A 22,139-nucleotide genomic window follows, 5' to 3' on the forward strand; every position below is an offset into this window, starting at 1 on the left:
GTAATCTGAGGCGGTCACAGTGAGTCTACAGCAGTGGAGCCTATGATGTGCTGAGCTGGGTGAGCCCACTGTGCCTGCACACCTGCCCTGAAGTGCTGCCCGGGAGCTGCACCTGGCCAGGATCACAGTGCAGTTGTTCCCATTCCAAATGGCTTCAGCACATCCCAAAGTGCTGCCTCCACCACGGGCAGGCTTTGCCAAGCCCCTGCTTCCACAGAGACCAGGGGTCTCTTAGCTGGCCCCCCACCAGCACAGGATCCAGGCTGCACCATCACCAGTCCATACCTGGAACTTCCCAGTAACCTTCTGTTCCCTGTTTGCAGCTGCCGGTGGAGGCAGTGACACGTGGACTCCTGCTCCCACCACACCAGTCTCAGAGCCCTTCTGTACTGGATATCAGTGGATCCTTCAGCTCCACTTCACAGAGGGGTGGTCCAGCACCAAATCCACCCCTGCAGCCTGCAGGGTCAGGCACCAGGAGATGAGCGGGGCAGCCGGGGACACGGCAACTTCTGCAACACAAGGACATTCACGGGGTCCCCTGAGCATGGAAACCAGCTCTGCACTGGACCCAGAAAGTGCTGCCCAAGTGAGCAACTGTAGATTGTGTAAATGGTTTTAGTTGTAGCCAATGAAGTCCACACTGTAGGGCAGCTGGTGTCCTATGAATGCTGCTGCTCTGCCAGCACTCCCACAGACTGCACTAGCTGAGGACCTGTTCTGTACATCACCTTTTCTTTGACACTGAAGGCTTGACTCAGATTATTATTTTTTATTTAAATACGTTAAAAGATGCTTTATCTCTGCTGAAGACATTAGATGAGATATATATATATATATATATACTTAGATGAACAGTTTTTATTTAAACATTGGAAATCTGGACCTGCCTGTGCAACCATAGCAGACATGAATAACGTCCACAGCTCTCCTCGGTGCCCTGGTGCCAGGGCCTGCAAGGGCACCACAGGAGAACTTCCAGTGGGTGATCTACCTGAGCACTGGGACAGAGGAGAGAGTTTCACTGCACTGGGTGTGCTGCTGGTTGTCACAGAAAGACCCAGAAGAATGTTGGACAGAAATCCCTATGGGCTCTGGAGTTTTCCATATGCTAAATTCAGCCTTCCTAGGAGGTTCACAGGCTTTTAAAATACCAAAATCCATGTGGCTGAATGGCTGTACCTAGGGCCTGGGAGTGCAATACTGCTGTGCCAGTGACCTCGTGCTTTGTTTACATGATGCCATATCAGACTGTCAATGCTAATCCTCCCTGTCAATACTCCAGAGCAGGTGGCTGACACTGCCTTTGGAGCAGTGCTTGGCTTCCTGCACCCCAACCCTGCCTGTCCCAGAGCGCTGTCACTGGGGTGTCACTTGTACCTTTACAGAGGTGCATGTGAGAGCTTTCACACGAGGCCAGTGCCTCAGCTGGGTTAGGCTCAAATGCAGAAACACCTCATGGTGCCATTCCACTGGAGGCTGGTCCGCTGTGCTGGGCCTCCAAAGCCAGAGTTACACTGTGTCAGCTGGGTGGGCGAGGAAGGGGAGCACGGCTCCTGAAGAGCGCCAGGCTGCCACGGGGAGGGCACTGCCACAGGAGGGGCACTGCCACAGTGAGGGCACTGCCACAGGAGGGGCACTGCCATGGGGAGGGCACTGCCACAGTGAGGGCACTGCCACAGGAGGGGCACTGCCATGGGGAGGGCACTGCCACAGTGAGGGCACTGCCACAGTGAGGGGCACTGCCACGGGGAGGGCACTGTCACATGGAGGGGCACTGTCACAGGAGGGGCACTGCCACAGGAGGGGCACTGCCATGGGGAGGGCACTGCCACAGGAGGGGCACTGCCACAGTGAGGGCACTGCCACAGGAGGGGCACTGCCATGGGGAGGGCACTGCCACAGGAGGGGCACTGCCATGGGGAGGGCACTGTCACAGGAGGGGCACTGCCACAGTGAGGGCACTGTCACATGGAGGGGCACTGTCATATTCAGTGCACTGTCACAGGAGGGGCACTACCACTGTCGGGGCACTGTCACATGGAAGAGCACTGCCACATTCAGGACACTGCCACAGGAGGGGCACTGGCTCCTCAGGCCCCCGTTCCCTCTGTTCTGAGCCCTCTGTCCCAGTTCAGGTCCCCCCTCCAGTTCAGCACACCTGGAGCAGATGAAAGCACCTCATCCCTGTGCTCATGGCTCACAGGTGACTGCACCTGGGAGGACTAAACCAGCTCACGAAATGCCAGAGCAGGACTAGATGTGAGTTAAGGCTGGGAGCTGCTGTCCTGGTTGTGCCAGAAGATTACTCAGGCACAGGAAGGAACTGTTAGTAAATCTGGGTTTATTTCCCATTCCCTGCCAGGATGTGCTGGGACCTACAGCATAGATGCTTCTAATTCCAGATGCTCACCCCACAGTAAGTCCCTGCCCAGGCTGGGGATTCCTGTAATTCCGTGAGCCTTTCCTCCTCCCAGACCTCACAGGACTGCTCTGCGAGGGCTTTGTCACCTGAAATTCCCCAACAACAGCTCTAAGACTCGGCTAAAGCAGAGCTGGAGTGTTCCTCTAGTGCCTGAGCAAGCAGGTGCTAGAAATAACAAAGCAAAGCAAATCCCAACAATGCTTCACTTCCTACCTCGTGCCACTATTTATACTCACACAGTCGCTGTAGTCTGGGAGCCAAACACTTGGCTTTAAAGGCACATGAATTTCTGATTCCCATTAAGAAATTCCTTTTTAAGCTGTTTAAAAAGAAACAAAAAGCAACCCAACAATCAGTCATTTCATCTCAGAGACCAAAGAAGATTAACCACATTTCCTAAATTGTTTTTCTGATAGGCTCTCTGTTGTAGCATTTACTGTCAAAAAAACCCAGAACATTTCTGCTAGGGTTCAGAGATTAGGAATTCTCCTTAAACTTAATTCTCAGGAGTCAACAATGAAAAGGGAACTGACGTGTTCTGTAATGTCACGGCAGTCCTTGCTTGTGACAGGGTCCAGTCCCTGTCAGAGCTCGGTGCTGGTTTTATCCTTTGTGCACATGAAGGAAACGCTGTGGATTCTCTTCAAACAAGGACAGAGGGAAGGGAGCAAACGAGCGAGTCCTGCTTTCCCTGAGAGATCCCTGAATTCCTGCTCCCACATGTTCCAGGCTAAGAGAGGGAGGCTCAGGCTTCTTCCAGATCCTTGCTGCATTCACCAGGGTCTGTGCCAGTGCCCAGAGGCACCGGGGAGGCTCCAGCTGTCCCCAGTTAATCACAAGGGTTTTCTACTCCACTTCATACAGGGGATTTTTTGATGCATCAACTCCCCCCAGCTGATCCCGAATGGCAGTGAGGTGGTTGGGACACAGAGTGGGAAACTGAGGCAATGGGATGTGCCCAAGGAGGCAAGAGAGTGACCCTAAAGCTGCCAACCCAAGCGGCTCCTGCTGCCACTGTCCCCAGAGCAGGTCTGGGTGGCCCCAGGAGCCTCTCCCCTTACAGTCAGGGTGACTAAACCCCATAAATGTCTGGCTGTGCTCTGGGAAGCAGAGTTGTTCCAAGTTCCACCCCAAATGCTTGTTTTCTCCATTTGCTTTATTGTCTGGTAAACCAGCACTTACAATCACCTTTACTACGTGATGTACGGGAGTATTAGTATATTTTCTTGTTATACAAGGGAGGAGTATAAAATAGTTTTCTGATTTCTTTCAGAAGCAAATTACTATTTTATTTTTTAAAAGCAACTGATTGCGAATCTCAGAGTATAAAAAAAAAAAGATAAGCCAAATATATACCTTTATGTAAATTAAGAAATAAAAGTATTTAAAATGAACCTCCTGGGCTCCTTTTCTTGTGTCACCTGGCCGTGCTCTCCTGTGGTTGCTGCCTGCAGAGCTGGTCCCTGGGATAAAGATCCAAGCTCCAGCAGCCTCAGAGCTGCCAAGAGCTTACCTGGACACCAGCCTGCCTGGAGTCTGCTGAGAAATCACACCAGGAGCAGGGAAGGGGGTGGATTGCAGCCTCCTTTTCCCTGCAGAGCCTCCTTCGGAGTCCTGCTTCAGCACAGGGCAAGTGTCCCAGGCAGGAAACTGCCAAAGCAAAGGCTCAGTCACTTTAAACCATCGTCCCTGGTGGCCTTTTGTCAGTGCTCGGGGCTTTCAGCTTAATCATTCTTGTAAATTACTTGATAAGAATAATTATCCAAATTCTGATGTCCCAGCAGATAGATAAGCTTTGAAGCCCAGCAGCTTTAGCCTCCATCCATCAGCTGCTAACAAGAGTGTGCTGTCCACGCTGGGTTTGGATCACGGCCACACGTGTGTGTGTGTGTGTGTGTGTGTGAGCTGATGTTCTTGGTGCTGGTGTCACTGGTGCATTCATTTATCACCTTGTACAAAGAGGTGCTGATTGCATGGCAGCTTCTCCCGAGCAGCTCCAACACTGCACCCACTGCTTGGAGTCTCTGGCAAAATCTCTGTGTGACATACGGAATATTACATCAGAAATCAGAGACTCATGGAATGGTTTGGGCTGGAAGGACCATAAAGACCAATTAATTCCACCCCCCCTGCCGTGGCAGGGACACCTTCCAGTGTCCCAGGGTGCTCCAAGACTTGTCCAGCCTGGCCTTGGGCACTGCCAGGGATCCAGGGGCAGTCACAGCTCCTCTGGGCACCCTGTGCCAGGGCCTGCCCACCCTCCCAGGACTCCACGTGCCTGGATTTGTCCCATGGCCTTGGCCAGTCCCCAGCATTGCATCCCTCCCCTGAGATCAGTGCCCGGGGCCTGTGGCTGTTCTCCTGCATCCAGAATTGTTGAGCTCTGTGCCAGAGCTCTGAGCCCAGGGCAGCTGAGAAGAAAAAGCTTTGTTTACATCACACCATGCTCAGTCGTCTAAAGCCCTAACGGTCGAGCAACAGACAGGACCTGAAATCAAGTAAATCAAATCTTTGTGATTATTAAAAGGCCCAAATAAGTGCAATTTGACTTGTTGGATTAGTGACTGCATTCTATAAACTGCATCAAAGCCAGCCTACAGTCAGGTAATTTAACTGGCTAAAGAGTTGTTAGGGCAGCATGACTCTCACTGAGCCCTGCAGCTCTCCTGTCCCTTTTCCCCTTGGCCACTCTGCAGGTCCTGGGGGCTGAACACAGCCATGAGCACAGACAGCAGAGGTCAGCCAACGTCTCCAGGCTGACAGCTGGCACTGCCATCCTGTCAGAAACAACAGCTGGCACGGCTTTGGCCTTGTGCTTCGCCCTTCCCAAAGTGACTGACAAGCTGATCCACATGAGCTCCTCACTGCAGTGACCCTGGCAGGTGTCCCAGAGCAGGTCTGTGGCCTCCTGTGGGCTGTGCCCAGCCTGGTGCTCTGGGTGCCACGGCTGCGCTGTCTGCAGGCAGGTGAAGATTCCCTCCCTAACCTGCCTGGAGGGAACCCTCTCATCCAGCTCACTCTTGTTTCCCACCCGTCACTCCTGCCTGCCGTTCCTCCTCTGGTTCCACACAGCGGAGGCACAAAATCCCAGGATGTCCTACGTACACAGAGAAAGAAGAAAATCATTAGTGAGACACTGCAGATCTGAAGCCCCTCATCTCCTCTGGAGCCCCTCCAGACCATTAAACCGTGACCTGCTGGCCTCCTGTGTGCTGCATTTGCATAATACATGAAAAGTCTTCACTGGGGACAGCTGGAGGGGCTTAGCTGGGATCGAGGTTTTAACGAGGCAATGAACCAGCTTTAGCAGTAAATGGCAGAGGCAGGGCAGCATCCCCAGTGTCAACAAACCCTCCTGGGGCCGTCGCCTTTTTTCCTGGAGACAGGATTGGCAGCAGGGGAGGCTTTAGAGACAACTACAGCATGAGTAGCATTTCCAACACTTGGAACCTCAGCTCTCAACAAGAACCAGGTACCCAGCACATGGGAGAACTTGGTCCTGGCACTCTCCAAAGGGATGATGGCATTCCAGCATTCAGGAGCCTGGGGATACATGAGCAGATGCAATTCCAGGCAGTCACCTTCCCAGACTGCTGCAGGTGCCCTGCATGGCTGCACACAGGCTGCCAGCCTGGCAGACTGGCCAATCAATCAAGCATTTCAATTGTTTCACTGATGTATTGATGTCCCTGCATTACCACAGGGGCCGTGACCCCTCCTGCACCCGGCAGCAGAAAGGCAAGAAAAACCAGACCATGGCAGTTACAGACAATACCAGAGTGGTCAGACTGGAAATAACTGACCCCAGAGTTTGCCTGTGCAAACCCATTTAACCCAGGCATTTTAGCAGCTGCATCTCCCACATGGGCTTGACCACTAAGTCAGTAGTGCCAGCACACCCACCCAAAATCCCCGAGGAATCCAAACCAGGCTCCTGCTTCTGCCTTGGGAAATGATGGAGACAGGATGCTCTGGCACTGCCAGAGGAGAGAGAGTGGGCATCTCCCAGAGCCTGGAGGGTGTGGAACCTCCTGGAGCTCTCTGTGCTCTAGGCTGGACCCTCCACACAAGCCAGACCCTTAGCTTTAGAGCTCAGCATCATGGAAGGTTTATTTAAAAGTCATGGAGAGCATAAAAAATATAGAAATTAAAGATATTTCAAAAGTCTACTGAGCCATGCTAGCCATGCCAGACCTGGCTGAGTCCATGGAGTTCACTCCTGCAGCACTGGAGCTTGTTTCTCTTTTCTTTTTTTCTTGGCTTTGTCTTGCTTCTGCTGGGTCTCCTGAACAACACTCCCCTTGGCTTTCTTTGCAGCTGGAACCTGCTCAGCTTCACTGCCTGCAGCACCTTTTCTTTTTCTGTTTTTCCTCTTTTTCTTCTTCTTGTCAGCCACAGCATCTCCTCCATTGGCAGTGGGGAGCTCCCCACCGCCCTCCTTTGCCGCTCCGTTCTCCCTGCCCGCCCTCTTTGGATGCTTTTTGCTGCCACCAGGCACGAGGCCTTTCTTGTGCTTGGGGGTTTCTGCTCCCAGCGGCTGTTCCTCTGGGGCTGCTGCTTCTCCATCTCCCCCTGGTGCCAGCCCGTTCTCCTGGGTGCCTTTCTTGCGGTTCTTGCGTTTCTTGGTCTCTGGCAGGAAGCCTTTTTTCTTCCTCTTGAGCAGCTCCGCTCCCTGTGTGGGCTTACTGGCTGTCTTCTCTTTCTTGGGCTTCCTGCAGAGAGAATGCCAAAACATCAACAGCAACTTCATTTACAGCCAGGGAACAGCGAGATCCACGTGACAGGCAGTCCAGGAACAGGCAGAAGCACCAGAAAGGTGCAGGAAGCACAGAGTGAGGATGAGGATTGCCTGTGGAGGGGGGATAATGCCTGCTTGTGGCCCTGGATTTCTCAGTGAATTTCTCAGATGATCAGGCACCAGACGTGTCAGTCATGAGCTACAGCCCTTTCCCATCAAGGACAAATCCCAAGATGGAAGCACACAGAACAATGAGCCTGGTATTACTGCTAACAAGCATTCACGAGTCTCCCAACCCCACCAGCCAAGGAGCTCCATTAAACTCCACCCTGACCTTGCTGCCTTGACTCCCTTTCTCTTCCCAGCTCCCCTCCCCAGGGCAGCCAAGCAGGACGGGCAGGCAGGCCCCAGACACGGCTCAATCCCAGCACTTACGTGTAATTCAGCCAGCGCATGACGTTCCAGTAGAGCGAGTCGAGCCGTGGCGAGTTCCCAATGTCCTCCAGCTGCTTCAGAGGGAGCAGCACTTTCTCCACCTCTGTCAGCTTCACATTCAGCTTCTGCAAGAGGCAGGCAGAGGCAATCTGCAGAGTGAACTCGGGAGGGGCAATCACAGCAGCAGGGCAAGGCCATTCTTAGGGGAATGGCAGGAATTCCCAACCCTGCCCGGCTCCTCAAGCCACTGCCTCGAGTCTGTTTGCAGCATTTCAGTGAGGGGCAGAAACTGGTCAGTCACACCATCAGGGGCTGGGTTTGCCTGAAAACTTGAGCTCCTGCCAGGAGAGGCATGAGTCTAACAGAACATACAAAGAACTGGAGGGTCCTTCAGTCCCCTTTCCTTTCCTGTCCATGGATGGGAGCAGGTACGTGACCATGGACCCATCCAGGAGAAAAGCAGCAAGGACCATGCCCAGTCTGGTTTCTAAAGATCTTCTGTAACCCTCTGCACAATCTCAGTGAAACCAGGCAGAAAGGGGTGTCTCAAAGGCTACTCAGCTCCTGCAAGAGCCTTGGAATAATCTCTCTTCTCCACCCATTTTCCTCTTAGGTCTTCACAAAGAAAAAGGCTGTGGACTGAGCTCCAGGCTTATCAGTAGGAAACTGGGCTTTGGCAATCCTGCTGCTTGTGGTGTTTTCCTCCAGTAAATAAGACCACATTAGGGATGTATTTTGTCACCTATAGAAAATCTTTGCCTGCTCAAAAAAGTTTATTTTTTATTAGGGAAAACAAAGCCCCAAAACAAAGCTTCACTTCTGCTCTTAAAGCTATTTTTTGGGAATCATGATCTCTGGAGTTCAGTGGCGAGGAAAGAGCAATCAGCTGGGATAAAACCCACCCTTGCTGTACCCCAGGTTGCATTTCTGCTGCTAAGAAAGCAAATGCCACAAGTGTTTGCTGGACACTGCACAATTTCCCTGGAGATCAGCTCATAAGACTGTGGGTCACTCCTGCAGACAGGAGGGCTCCTCTGCCCTCAGCTCCAACCAGGCATTCCCTCTAGAGGTACCTCTGGTAGGAAATGAGGAGGGATGTAGGAATCCCATAGCAAAATCCAAGTGTGACATTTGAAAGGCACTCAGGGAACAGCCATTTGTCACATACTGGGTCACACACTCACCTGCCCTGTCACAGTTTTAAGGAGAAAGTTCAACAGCTCCAAGCTCTTGACAACTTTCTCTTTCTCAGCCTTCATGATGGGTTTTCCAAGTGTTTTCAAGCACTGCAAATTAAATCAGAAGATTGGGAAGAAACACACATTAGATGGGGAAACAAATCACACTTCACAGGAAAAAGCAGAAAACAAGTAATGAATGGCAGGATTCACCTGTCAGCAAAGTAATTCTGGAACACAGACCCCACCAAACTCTGGGAAAGCTCAGGAAGGCACTTGGTGAAAGCTTCTGATACTCAGTTTCACTAAGAAACAACTGGACAAAGTAAGAGCAAGCAATATCACACAAGCACAACCTTGCTGCTGTCCACAGTTTCTCAGCTAAAGCACAACTGGAGATATTTTTCTGGAGAAAAAGAGGTACAAAAATCCCTGACCCCACCCTGGAAAGGCCAAGAAGCTGCCAGACAACAGACACACCTGATGGACCAGAGCTCCTCAGCTTCAGGAGCTGGGATTTACACATAAAGCACTACTGCAAAAATCCATGAGGACTTATGCCCAGGAAATCCCAGATGCCAGCCTGTACCAGGGCTTGTCAAGCTTAAGTTCACTGAAGTAACAGAGGGAAAAATCTCCCCTGTGTCCTCTCTATGTGCTGCAGGGTTCCTGAGACACTGAAGGGTCTGGCTTAGAGGAAAACCAGGCCCAATATAGATCAAATAAAAGCCAGTTATTTACAAAAAGGGCAGAAAATAGCTATAAAAAGGCAGCTGGATCAAAGAGGCGGCCCAGTGGCTCAGGGGCACTGATCCTCTGCCTGCAGCTGGTCCTTCATCCCTGTTACATCCCTGCTTCTCCTCCCCGCTCTGTTTCTGCGTGGACACACCGCAGCAAACCCCACACACGTCACGCTAATATGAAACAGGATTTGCAGACAGCGCTGCAGACAGTGGCACGTCCCACCAAAGGCTGTTCCTCTAGAGAAGGCTGCACCTGTGGCCAAGCCCTCCTTCCCTTGGAATTCGGCCATTTCAGCACAGCCAAGGGGCAAAGCTCACCCCAGGCTCGGCATCCTCAGTTCCTCAGGCTGAGAAGCCCCTGTCCCAAACCTGTACCCAGCAGTGCCACGTCACATTCTCTCACAGATCCTGCAGCCCAATCAGACTGGAAACAATTTAAGGACCCAGCAAACTATTCTCCATCTACATCAGCATAAAGTTGGCAAATAAAATAAAAAACCCTTGCAGACACTAAGAGATGTAAGAAATCTATTCCCCAAAGCAAATTCTTTCAGTAATGACACTCACAACAGAAAAATAATGATGCCCAGCAAGAGGGAACACTTTCAGCACAGAAAGTGGGGAGACAAGATAACATGTCTGCAAAACCAGCAGCCTTCAAGTAGAATAATCCACTATCTGTACAGGCTCCACACCCTGGGAGTATCTTTTTGAAATAATAGAGTTATTTCCTGTTCAGGATGGTCCACTCAAGCCCGTTATTAGAAAGCCATTCTGCTGGCTGGAATTCAAGCTGCAACTTCATCTGACTATCAATAACTTGCTAATTACTCTCTCCTGATATAGACAGATGCACTGCAACTCTATTCCAGAGCTGTCATTAACCTACAAGGTCACAATTCCACAGCTCTGAAGCCTCCCAGGTAAAAAGAGAGACAAATATAGGGGGTGAGATTGGGAAAAAAAAATATAAATCTTCACATGTAGGATATAACACCCCATGGGTTGGGCACATTCAGTTTATTAGGCTTACCACAAATAATAAAATAATAATCAATAAAAAAGGCTGATTTACATAAACATTTTCTTTGTAATCTGAAGAACAAAATATTGCCAGGCTAACAGTCTTCCTTGTGGTTAAATCACCTTTCAGGGAGGCTGTTAGGTTGAGATCCTTATTTTGCTAAGCTGTGCACAAGTTCTGAGAAAATCAGCATGGATTGTCAGCTCCTTGGGACAAGAAGAATCAGGACAGTGCTGTGAGATGGAGCCAAAGGGAAGTCAACTGTCATTTCATCTTTTCAATATACAAACACTTTAGAATTAAAAAGGTGTTAAAAATAAATTGCATTTTCTCTTCACTGTACATGAGTGATGCAGACAACTGCATTTAAATCACGCTGGCTCGGCTCTGCCTGTTCTTGTTGCCCTGATGCTTTTGAAATAAAGGTTTGGAATAAATCCTACTGAAGTCAACAGAAAAGTGCTGCAGCTCTGGAACAGCACCTGAGGGGCTGATTTCCAGCAGTACATGAATTTTCAGGTGCTGGGGAAACTGGGATGTGCATCTAATGGGGGGTACCCAGCCAAATTCATGCAGACCTGTGGGAAGAAAAGAGTGACTGGTCCAGCTGGAGATGGAAAACATCACTGGTCCAGTGACTAAACATCTGTATTAAAAGCAGTGTTTTGCATGAATCTGGAAACCACACTTCCACCAGCATTAATAACCAGAAGCAAACTGGTACAATTTAGGTGCTCTGCAAACAAAGGGCTCCCTGCTGAAATGGATCAACTTAAAACAGCTCTCCAAGACCAGGAGGGAACAAGGAGGGTGAGTGGAGAAGCCAAAGAAGCCACAAAGCAGCAGCAGATAATTCATTCCTACAGAGTGGACAATTTTCTCTAGCCCAGAAGCAGAAGGATTGGCTTTAAGGAAGCTGGATTCAGAGAAAGTTTTACTGTTTCTCAACATATGCCTCCTCCCTTTCCCTTCTGCTACAAAGGTGTAAAACAAATTTGCTACTGAAGCACAAAACCACCACCACCACCTCTGTACGTGGTGGGCTGAGACAGCCAAGCTTCCCTAAAGACTTGAGCCCAATCCCTGCTCAGCCCAGTCACTTCTTATCTTGCTCTCACCACTCAGAGCACTTCCATCAGCATTCCATGAGATGGGAACTCTGATTAGGCATTGCTGCATTCCCCTCCTCCCAACAGCAGGGAGTACACAGAATGGAGCTTCCATGGGGTCGGTGTTTTTTGTGTTAGCATGAGACACCAACACAAACATGCTCACTCTGCTTATGCAGAAGAAGCTGACTCTGGGCTGGGACTGCTGGCAAGCCTGAGGAAATGGATCCCAGGAAATGAAATCCAAATGAATCCCATCTTCAATGGGAACTGGGTCCAGAAGTCAAAAGCAGCCTCCCAAGAATTTATATAACTTAACCTCAAGTAATTATAAAACTTCCTGCTACATAGGGTACAACAATTGTCTGCATGCTGTGTTCTGCTCCCTCACTCAGGTGCCCGAGAGATGAAATCAGCTCTGCCACCCCAGTTGCAGAGGTCAATCATTTTACAGGCTCACCCTGATTTTATTTGGGGAATGTACATAACCCAATCACAAAGTCAAAGCAAAAGCTCTTATGTAACAGATGGCAAACTGCAACACATGGCAAACATGCCTTAAAAAGAGAAGTAGTATTTCAGTCCTCTGCAGCACCCTTGGGAGAGCCTTGAACACTGATCAGATCACAAACACTTGCACAAGGCTGGTAAAGATGTGTTTTACACAGCAAGACACAAAGCAGGGGTTTGCTTCCAGCTATGCTGCAGGTTAGTGGTGGAAGGTTAAAGGGCAGCCCAGGAGAACTTGTCTAACCACCTATTCTGTGATTCTCTGCCATGTGCCGCTCCAGAGGTACCCAGCTCCCTCTCTCCCTGGCCTCTGAAAGCATTACCAACCCAAGGGTCACACAACACAATTACACAATGCTAAAAGCAGAGAGACCATATGATTTATACCCAACAGCTACACTGGCATCACTTGCTGATTTATGTTGCTTTTCTCCCATCTTCTGCTTTTCTTACTCTGCTGCTTCAGGAACAGCCAGTCCCATTTCACAGGGTATCTCAGCTCCAGTTCCAGCTCAGCAATACCTCTGCTGGTTAATCGTGTCTGTACATCTGAGCTATCAGCAGATCTGGGCAGGTCATTTTCCAAAAGGAAAAACTATGGAGGCAATTTTCACAGCTGGAGCTCCCATCTCACCTCGAGCCAACACAGCTCCTGCCTCACCCTACGTGGGTTCTGGCAGAGATGGTTTTGTCTTCTTGTGTCAGACACTCTGCTTCCAAAAGCCTCTGGCTGCTTCTGGAGGAGGGCACTCCTGGATCCAAAGTTCTCTGCTTCTCAGATTTCTACAAGAAGAACTGCACAGTGCCAGCATCCTAACAATCAGTGGGTTTTATTTTATCACTCATTCCTGTATCACAAATGAAGATATCTCAGCTGCTGCAGGATCCATCCTTCTTTCCATGTCACATTGCACTTCACAGTGTTCCCGCATCTTCACAAAGTGTAAAACAAGTCAGAGCACAGGAGGTGGATATCTGCAGTGATTCAGTCACACCAGCAGGACAGAGAGCTGGCAGGTAATTATAACCACACAGCTCAGTTTCAAAGTCCAAAACTCCCCTGAAACCCATCACACACCGAAGAAGCTGTATGCACACCTAGAGCCAAAGTCAGCATCCCAGCCAGTGCCTGATTCCCTGCAGGGGAGATGGCAGTATGCTGTCCCATGGAGCCATGCCATGTTTCTGGAAGTCTCCACATCCACACCTGCCTGCACCTCTGTCCCTTTCACAGGGACCACTGGGGACACACTCAGCCCAGGCTCACAAGACACAGCAGCACCTCAAGTGGCACAAGTGCCCTGCCACCAGAGACAAGCCCAGCTCCCAGCTGGAAGTCTGAATACCATTTCACATTTATGCATTCCCAGCATGTCCTTCAGCCTAGTCCATTGTTTGAAACAAAGTTCTTCCCCTCCGTGGATCAGCCTGACAGATCCATCACTGAGAGCTGGAGAAGCCCAGCCACACGCTCTGCTACCTCCATCCATCCCCTCCTCCCACACAGCACACCAGGAGCTGATGGATGATGTGTGGATTCATGGCTGGACACAGCACCGAGCCCCTCCACAGACACCCCTCCATGACCTTACACCACTGGACAGCCTGGGGCTCCTCAGGTAAAGTCTCTCCAGCAGCAGAGTTCAGCACAGGTTCCAGCCCAGAATGTCCCCAGACACAACGAGGAGGTGCCAGAGATCCCAGCTGTGCCCCAGCTCCGTGCTGCATGCAGGATCCCAGAGCAATGGCACAGCCTGGGATCTTGCTGGTGGTGTGGCTCAGGTCCCTGGGGCGGAACCACACCCAGAGGGGCCCAGCAAGCACATCTGGGGTCCTACAAGCCCTGTGCAGTGCCTGAGCCAAAGCACAAGATCTCCCATGTCACCACAGAGGTGAGGTTCAGGAAGGGCAGAGCTTTCCTCTGTTACTGAGAGGTTAAGAACAAACTGACAAGCAACTGAAAGACTGCAGCATTCTGTTACTCCCATGTGAGCAGCCACAACACCGTATGCTCAGCATCCCCTCACCTGTTACTGTGCTTGTGCTTCTCCTGAGAGGGAAGAGGTAAGCCAGCATCAGTCCTCCGAGCTCACACAGGCCAAGTAACAGGATGCCACACAAATGGCAGAGCCAGGAATCAACTCTGAGCTTCCCAAACTCAGACAGGCTAGCCCCAAACACCTCCTTTCATGGTAACATTCACTGTACAACAGATCCCAAACCAGACCTCAGGGCTAAACCACGGAACACAAAGAGGAGAGGAGGGAAGAGCAGTGTGTGCCTTCACTCCAGGTTTCACCTACCCACACCAGGTACACAGGCACACCAGGAGAGGTTGGCACCCCACTCACCTGACACAGCAGCTGCTGCTCAGAGCTCTTAAAGGCAGGAAAGAAGCACTGGCTGTCCCTCCTCCATCCCTTTTGTCTCACTAAGTTTCTGAAGACTGGAAGTATAAATGTTCAAAACTTACTTCCTCGCATCTCTAAAGCAAACAGGTCATCAAAAAATGCTCCCCCAAGTCTCTGCTTGCCCCTGACTGAGAAGAAGGCAAGGCAGGGGACTGAGCAGACCCAGATGCTGAAGGGTGTAAACAAAGACATTTTTGGTGATATTTATTTTGGCAGTTATTAGAGGGAGGAGACAAAAAAATCCAGAAGTCATCCTCACAGAAAATGTCAACACTTTTCCAAGTTTAATGAGCTTGATTTTTTTTTTTTTTTTTCCCCAAAGGCCATATGAAAATGCAGCTGGGAAAAACCACACAGGACAGCTGAGGGAACAGAGGAAAAGGAAGTCCCCACAGAGACATCCAGTGTTCTGAAAGCACGTCGAAGATATCAGCTAAATCACTACTGGCCTCATTTTACAAGCGAAGAGGCTGAGAAAGGGCAATGAATTAAGAATTTATAAAGATGGACAGATAAAAGTTCAGGCAATCTTCAAGGGAAAAAATTGAAGGATGGCTTTTCTAGAGATTTGATGAAGTCACTTTAATAATTTATCTCACTACAAATTAAGACACTGATAATCAAATGTGATGCCCTTCAGAAATTAAGGGCATGTCTACACTGGAAGGCCAGATAGTACATCCCTCTCTCCTCTACACATTCTCAGCAGCTCCAGATAGTTATTTTAAATCCCTCACTGAACAACACCACATGAACAAAACCCTGGAATGCTGTACAACAACGGTCTCCAGGGAGCCCACAGTAACTTCCACATGATATGGAAAAAAGCTCTTGGGTTACCTCTGCCATCACTTCCCAGGCCATGGAATCCCCCAGCTGCCTGCCCCGTCCAAACCTAAGAGTGTATGGGGACACCAAATGCATCTCACTGGGATGGTGTGGGATTGTCTGAAAGCCTCCAGAACTGGTGAGCAGGGCTGCTCTGGGCTTGCACTGAACCTAGCTTTTAGATTCTGTTGGCACTTTCACAGTGCAGGATGCCTTGATCCTGTTTGGGTTTCCAACAGCCAGCTGCAACCCTGTCTGCTCCGCCCAGTCCTTATGACACTGACCAAACAAGCACAGGGAAAATCGGTAGTAAAGTTTGGCTCTTCTTGTGATGTACTTATTGCAGAAGAAAGACAAAGGAAACCCTCAGGAAAGTACTGTGTTCAAGCCAGAGAAAGCGGTTTTAACAACAGCTTTCTGAGGGCTGTTCTGTTTTGAAGTTCACAGCCATCAAAATATTTATTTTCTGGACTATTCCCTGTTACCCTGGTTTTTCTGAGTTTTTTTATTAGCCTTTTGAATTTCATAAATGGAGTTAGATCTTTTAGTTATTGTACAATATTAGAGCAGTTTTCTACCTTTTCCCACAGATGTAACATAAACAAATCCTTTGTTTTTCATTCTCTGTCCTTTGTTTGCATATTTCTAACCTGAAAACAATTGTAACTGACAATTCCTCTGGCCACTGAGGCTGAGGGGTGGAAACCCCAAAAAGCCAATCTTCTGCTCGACCCACAAATGTATAAAAAGTAAAAATAAACAAAGGAGCTTCTTCTTCTCTCGGCTCTCTCAGCTAGGAGCTGGATCGGAAGAACCTCTGCAAAAATCTCTCGTCTGCGTGTGATTGCTTTGTGTGTCTCGGTGACAATTCCCACTACCTTTGACTTTCACATCATAACTGGGAGTTTCAGCATAAGCTGGGAGTTACACAGAACACCTCAGTTCAGGAGGGCAAGCTGGTCTCTAGGAAAGGGATGACAAAAAAAAAAGGTAATGAAATTATGTATTCAGAACCTGGAACTTCCTGCCCTGAATCTGTCAGTGAGTTACTGAAAAATTGGTACAGGTTCAAGATCTCTACAGCCGAGACAGCAATTTTGTAACATATAAAAAGAAAACATAAATATATCTAACAAGGGATGCAAACACCAAAATGCGCCTACGGTGACAACCAGGAGAGCTGAAAGATCAAATTGAGAGATGCTGGAGAGAGTGAAAAAGAGTGTGTGGGCCATAGTAGCAAACCCAGAGATCCCTCAGCAAAACTGGGTGAGAGTTTCCTGTATGGAATGGGGAACTGGGCTCTGCAGCTGCTCCACTGAGTTATTTGGGGCAGCTCACAAGAGTCAGCAGAGATCACAGACCAAGGCTGCTCTGAAGACAAGTTAAGAGATGGTCAGATTGTCCATGCACAAAAAGGGTCTCTAAGATGTCTCAGGAGACACAAGTTTGATTCTTGGCTCAGCTCCCAGCCAAGGAGTGTCACCTGTAAAACAGGATGAACTGCTTCAGCAAACCAAACCCATTGTGTCTTGGGTTTCTGCAAAATACTTTCTTCATTACATCAACAACTCACTGCTTTGAACTTCCTTTGCAAAGCACTTTCAGACCAACTGATAAAGAACAAAGCTCTCCAAGAGGAAGATGTTTCTGTCAAACGTTCCAGCATCCCAGGTGAGCTCTGTCACTTACAACATGAAGCAACTCTATTTCTTTATACCATGAACACAACCAAACCACCCAGATCCCCAGTTAGAACAGACTTGAATAAACTTGTAGCAAGATTCTGCTTTGTGTAAAGTAACTATATAGGATTTGGGAGGCCAAAACTGTGCCAGAGCTGTTTTTCTGCCTCTTCACCTTTGCAGTGCAGGGCTGTGGATGACCCTTTGTGCACAGGTGACCCAGCAGCACAAGCTAAGAGCACCAACAGCAAGCAGGGCTCTCACATAAACACGGGAACTCCAAAGTACCTGATGGGACACCGAGACCTGCCCCACAAGGAGAGGGCACACCTGGACCCCTCGTGGCCATGGTGTATGTTTTATAAGCATGCTTAAACAATTTGGGAACAAATAAGGTCGAGTTAGCTTATGTAAGCACAAGAGCCATTGCCTTGCAGCAACTAGAGCTGCTATTTCAGGAATCTGTCTCTTCACTTAATGTTCCTGGCCGTTGATTCTCCCTCAGCTGCCTCTTAGCTCTGCCTGCATAATTCAGTGATAGCCAAGACTGCACTTGTCTTGCATTGCCTCTTCCCCAGTCCCAGCTCATATCACTGCCTAACCCATCCCAGGTTTCCCTGGTGAGGATGCTCCTCACCAAGGGATCTCAGCAGGTGTGCAGTGCAATCCCTGAGGCAAAACAGGAGAAGCAGGCAGACACTAGGAGATAATATCTTGTCCTCTCAGACAGCCTTAAGCCTGCCAGGGCAATCCTGCAGCTGGGGAGCTACAGCCTCCTAGCTGCAAATGTGAGCCAGGACACAGAGCGTGGCAAAGCCTGCAGGTGACAGTCTCCACTTGCATTACAAGAGCACATCAGTTCAAGAGCTGCAAACCTGTCCCTGGGTCAAAGAAAGGTGCAAAATTCTCAGTTATCATTTTTTCCTCTTCAAACAGCTACTTGTGAGGGACAGTGGCAGGAACAGCCAATGACAAATACGGACATTTCAAGCAGAGGCAGGGCAATAAATATCATCATGTTCCACAGCATCCCACAGCTTTCAGTCCAGGTTCTCACAGGTAAGCACCCACATCTGCCAGCATCTACTCACTCACCTCTAAAACCACAGCTGACCTAGAATGGCCCATGGAAACAAGTCTCGGAAGAAAGGGGGATGAGACTGAGCTGCAGGAGAAACTCAAGAGTTCTGCAGACATCCTCCCAGTCCTCAGCTAAGCAGGAGCATGTGAGGACAGCAGTGACAAAAAGGGATGTTGTTTAGTCCAAGCTCTTCCCAAACAAACTCACCCCGTAACTTCAACATCAGGCCTGGAACTTCTACCCAACCTGCAGCCTCCCTGTCAGCCAAGCACACAACTTCCACCTGCAGATCCAGGGCTAATAAACTCTTCAGCAAGTTACTTTAGTGGTGGAATAGTCTCTTTGATAAATACATACTTTCTACAGATTCTGCACTTGCTCAGTTCCCAGCCTCTGACTTCTACTACAAGAGACTTTTTACCTTCTTCGAAAGAGATCAGTGAATCTGTGGAAGTTGTTTTACTACACCATAGAGCCACTAGATGTTTTTACAGCTCTTACTCATAGAAGTGAGCATTTCTGCACCACCAAAAAGACACAGAATTCCTTTTGCAGCTTTAGAAAATCTTTCAGCACAAGTGGCAGCCTTTGGCTAAGAATATAAAGAGTACTCTTTGGCTAAGAGGATAAAGTCCTTGAGCCCTTCTCCCTACAGCAATATTTAATGTGCAGCTGCCCCAGCCCCACAGAGCCACACCAGCTGGGTTAAGTACACGGGGGAAGCAGGAGGAAGGGAGACAAAACCCCCTCATGTATGAACACCAACAGCAGCCTGTAAAAATGTTATCTCAAGGCTTTTTCAGGCCAGAAAGGGAACCAGCAGCTATATGCCACTGCCACTTAACAGTATGGGAGGCCTCGTGCCTGCAGGGCAAACCTTGGACAACCCAAACAAACTGACAGTATTTGTCAGGAATTTTTCTTTAAACACACATGAGACATGAGAGGCACTGAGGAAACTTTAATAGCAACGTTTATAATAATCTTGGATGGGTTGCAAGTTGCTAAGCTCTCCCTGACAAGAACAACATAAAGGCATTGTAAATGTTTGTGGTTTCCCAGTGAATCACCGAGTTCTGGATGTATTCAGCTGCTAGAGAGAAACATGGAAAGCTTGGGAGGAGTGGCATGTTTTATGTAGCTGAGAAACAAAGTCATACCTAACTCCACCCATTGGATTCCTGATGTAATCTTTAAATAAAAAGTTTTTCATGAAACTGAGGATCCAGAATTATAAGCAACGTCTTTAAATTCCCTGTTTTAAACTTGCTTAGATTTTGACCCTCCTTGATAGAAAGAAACAGATCTAATTGTTCTATTTCAATACAGCAAATTATAGAAAAGCCTAAATTACCATGTAGCCAGCATCTGAGTAAGTAATGAGAGCTACTCCTAGAAAGAGGTCATTATTACAGTTACGTAGAAACTCCAAGGCTGGAATCTCCCATGTCATCAAATTTAGTCACCACATCACAACATTAATTTGGCTGCTTGGTTCCCCCCACATCAATCCACAAGAATAAAATGAATGGCATTTGCTTCTTCAACCTCCTGTCCCACAGATCATCTCCCACGTAACAGCTGCACCCAAACAATGTCCTCAGGTACAATTTGCACCTGCTCCTGACTCAGGAGCCCTGCAATTTCTGTCACTGGTTCTTCTGTACAAAGTATTTTTCTAATGTACTTTAAGGTTTCCCTGATGAACAATATTAGCAAGGGAGTCTGCTCCAGGAGGCCTGCAATGCACCAGGAGTCAAAAGTCCAGTGCACCTCAGCTCTGCTTTCATGGCCCTGAAGTTCATTCCAACACAGCACTTGCATGACATATCCTGAAATTAAGGCTCACAATAACATTCCATTCTTTTTATTTTTCTGGTTTTTTTTTTAAAAAAAAACCCTTTAAATTGATCTATTTGAGTGTATCCCCTAACATTCAAGCTCTGCCTCTTGGATCTACACACAGCCTCACTGAGCTGCACCAGGAACATCACAGAGGTGTTACAAGAATTCTGCCAGCCTGGTAGGCACAACTCAGAGCTGGTGCCATCAGGTCCAAGGGCTCTAAGACCACCACAGCCCCAGACTGCAGCTCTGAGACCAAGCAGCAGATGAATGAAAGCAGCACCCATCAGGTGCCATCTGTACTTCAAACACGTTGGAGCTTGTTACCTCTGTCACTTGGCTGATGCTTCTGGTGATCAATTCCTCCCACTCCTTCTCTGTCACGAAGAGCTTCAGTTCATGAAGTAGCAGAACTTTGTGGAGAAGCATACAGGCCATGGCCTGAAAGAGAAAGGGGAGAGAAGAACATGAAACTCTCCAGGGAAGGTGCTAGCAATGTAAAAACCCTGCTCAAGTGAACAGCTACACACCTCATCCAGGGGAGGCCAGCTTACAAAGGCTGCAGATCCTCACCAAACAAGTATAGCACAGACTGATTTGGGTTCAAGGGACCCTAAAGATCATCTCATTCCAAGCCCCTGCCAGGGACCAGAACAGGGACAGGAACACCTTCCACTGTCTTGCTCCAAGCCCCATCCAACCCGGCCTTGAACACTGCCAGGGATGGGGCAGCCAGAGCTGCTCAGGGACACCTGTGCCAGGGGCTTCACCACCCTCACAGGGAAGAATTTCTTCCAATATCCAACCTAAACCTGCTCTCCTTCAGCAAAGGCTCTGTTTGAAAACGTTCTCTAGGCTGTTAGAGAGTCACCCCTCAGGACACAGGGTGATGGGTTTTGGTTGAATGCACATATATAAAAGAGAAGCTCAAAGGGGAGTGGAGGGATCATTACAGTTCTAGATTTAGGCACGAATATCCAAAACATGCTTTGGCAGCTGCTCCAAGGGCATCACTGTCAGTCTCCCCAAGTTTTCAGGCACCACCTTCGAGTCACTGCACCCTTTACTGTGCCCTGACCAGTGCAATAGACACAAATAATAAAAAATAAAAGCTGGCAGGGTAGCAAATGCTTCATTTCAAAGGAATACCAGACGGGAGCTGCTGTTCAGAGCAGCACTCAGCCTTGCCCTGGAGCCAAACTTGCTCATTAAGCCTCTACATTAACACAGCAGTGGAAAGAATGGCCACTAGAAAACCAACAATAATCTGCAATCTTCTTCTATATCCTTTTCTAGTCCAGAATTCCTATTTTAAGGCTTTCTTAGGTACAAGAGAAAAATGCAGCATTAGTCAAAGGCAAAATAGAGAAATGCACAAAATACGGTAATGAGGATTAGTACAAATAGCTTAGAGGATTTAAGGGGCAATTTTTTGTAGTAGCACGGAGTTAGTGAGCAAATTCTACTCATATAAAGAAAAAAATGTTGCCTCTAGCTGCCATCACACAGACCAAAATTGAATGCAGTTACAAATATCAAAAATCAGAAGGATTTACAAGAGCTAATCTCATCCAAAGAAAGCAATGGCTGCTGTTCTTTAACCACACATCACAGAAAACAGACGAGCAAAGTTTGTAAAGCTCCTTATGAAAGACATGATTGAGATTCAAAGTCTGAGACCTCAAGGATAAAAGCAACCTGGTGATACCCAACCTGGCCTCCAGGAGCAAACAGAAGCAACCTGAAAAACATGGAGCAGGAGGCTAAAAACTTCTATTGGGTCATTTCTAGGGAGCTATTTACTGAATAATTCAAAGTGAGCAAAGGGAAGAGATCCCTGCAACTCTTGAGAGCTACACAACACATTCCAGGCTTCTGGGACAAAAGGGAACACAGCTTGCTCCCTGGAGAATACCAGCACTTGTATCTGTTTCACAACAGGTAATGTCACACTTCCTTGCAAGCTTAACTCCAGTTTGCACCAGTATGGCCAGTGAAGAGAATTATCCAAACAGAAAGAGCTTTCACTACACACAGAAATCCTGTTCTTTACTGGAAGGTGAAAATGCAGCAGGGAACCAGTGAGACCATGTCAGAAGATTTATGCTCATTCAATGAGGGAGAACA

At 48.5% G+C, this 22,139-nt stretch overlaps 2 protein-coding genes across 4 annotated transcripts in view; one reads left to right on the forward strand and one right to left on the reverse strand.

Moving 5' to 3' along the window:
* The window catches only part of LOC120761237 (sphingosine-1-phosphate transporter SPNS2-like), a 134,565-nt gene extending 130,816 nt beyond the window's left edge, over positions 1–3,749 (forward strand). For both annotated transcript variants that reach the window (XR_005703584.2, XM_040082284.2), the window contains one exon: positions 324–3,749. The gene's annotated coding sequence lies outside the window, so the exon portion shown is untranslated. The remainder of the gene's footprint in view (positions 1–323) is intronic.
* A 102-nt stretch (positions 3,750–3,851) lies between these two features.
* Positions 3,852–22,139, reverse strand: part of MYBBP1A (MYB binding protein 1a) — a 59,141-nt gene continuing 40,853 nt past the window's right edge. Inside the window, exons 24-28 of one of the 2 annotated variants that reach the window (XM_058423040.1) lie at positions 20,340–20,453; positions 8,783–8,884; positions 7,599–7,723; positions 6,620–7,137; positions 3,852–5,522 (exon numbers count right to left, since the gene is read on the reverse strand). In XM_058423040.1, coding sequence (XP_058279023.1) covers positions 6,639–7,137; positions 7,599–7,723; positions 8,783–8,884; positions 20,340–20,453 — 840 coding nt within the window. In that variant the 3' untranslated portion in view covers positions 3,852–5,522; positions 6,620–6,638. Of the gene's footprint in view, positions 5,523–6,517; positions 7,138–7,598; positions 7,724–8,782; positions 8,885–20,339; positions 20,454–22,139 lie in introns of those variants that run through there. The other variant, XM_040082287.2, reaches the window with a different exon arrangement.

The sequence above is a fragment of the Hirundo rustica genome, chromosome 19 (genome assembly GCF_015227805.2).
Source record: "Hirundo rustica isolate bHirRus1 chromosome 19, bHirRus1.pri.v3, whole genome shotgun sequence".
NCBI lineage: Eukaryota > Metazoa > Chordata > Aves > Passeriformes > Hirundinidae > Hirundo > Hirundo rustica.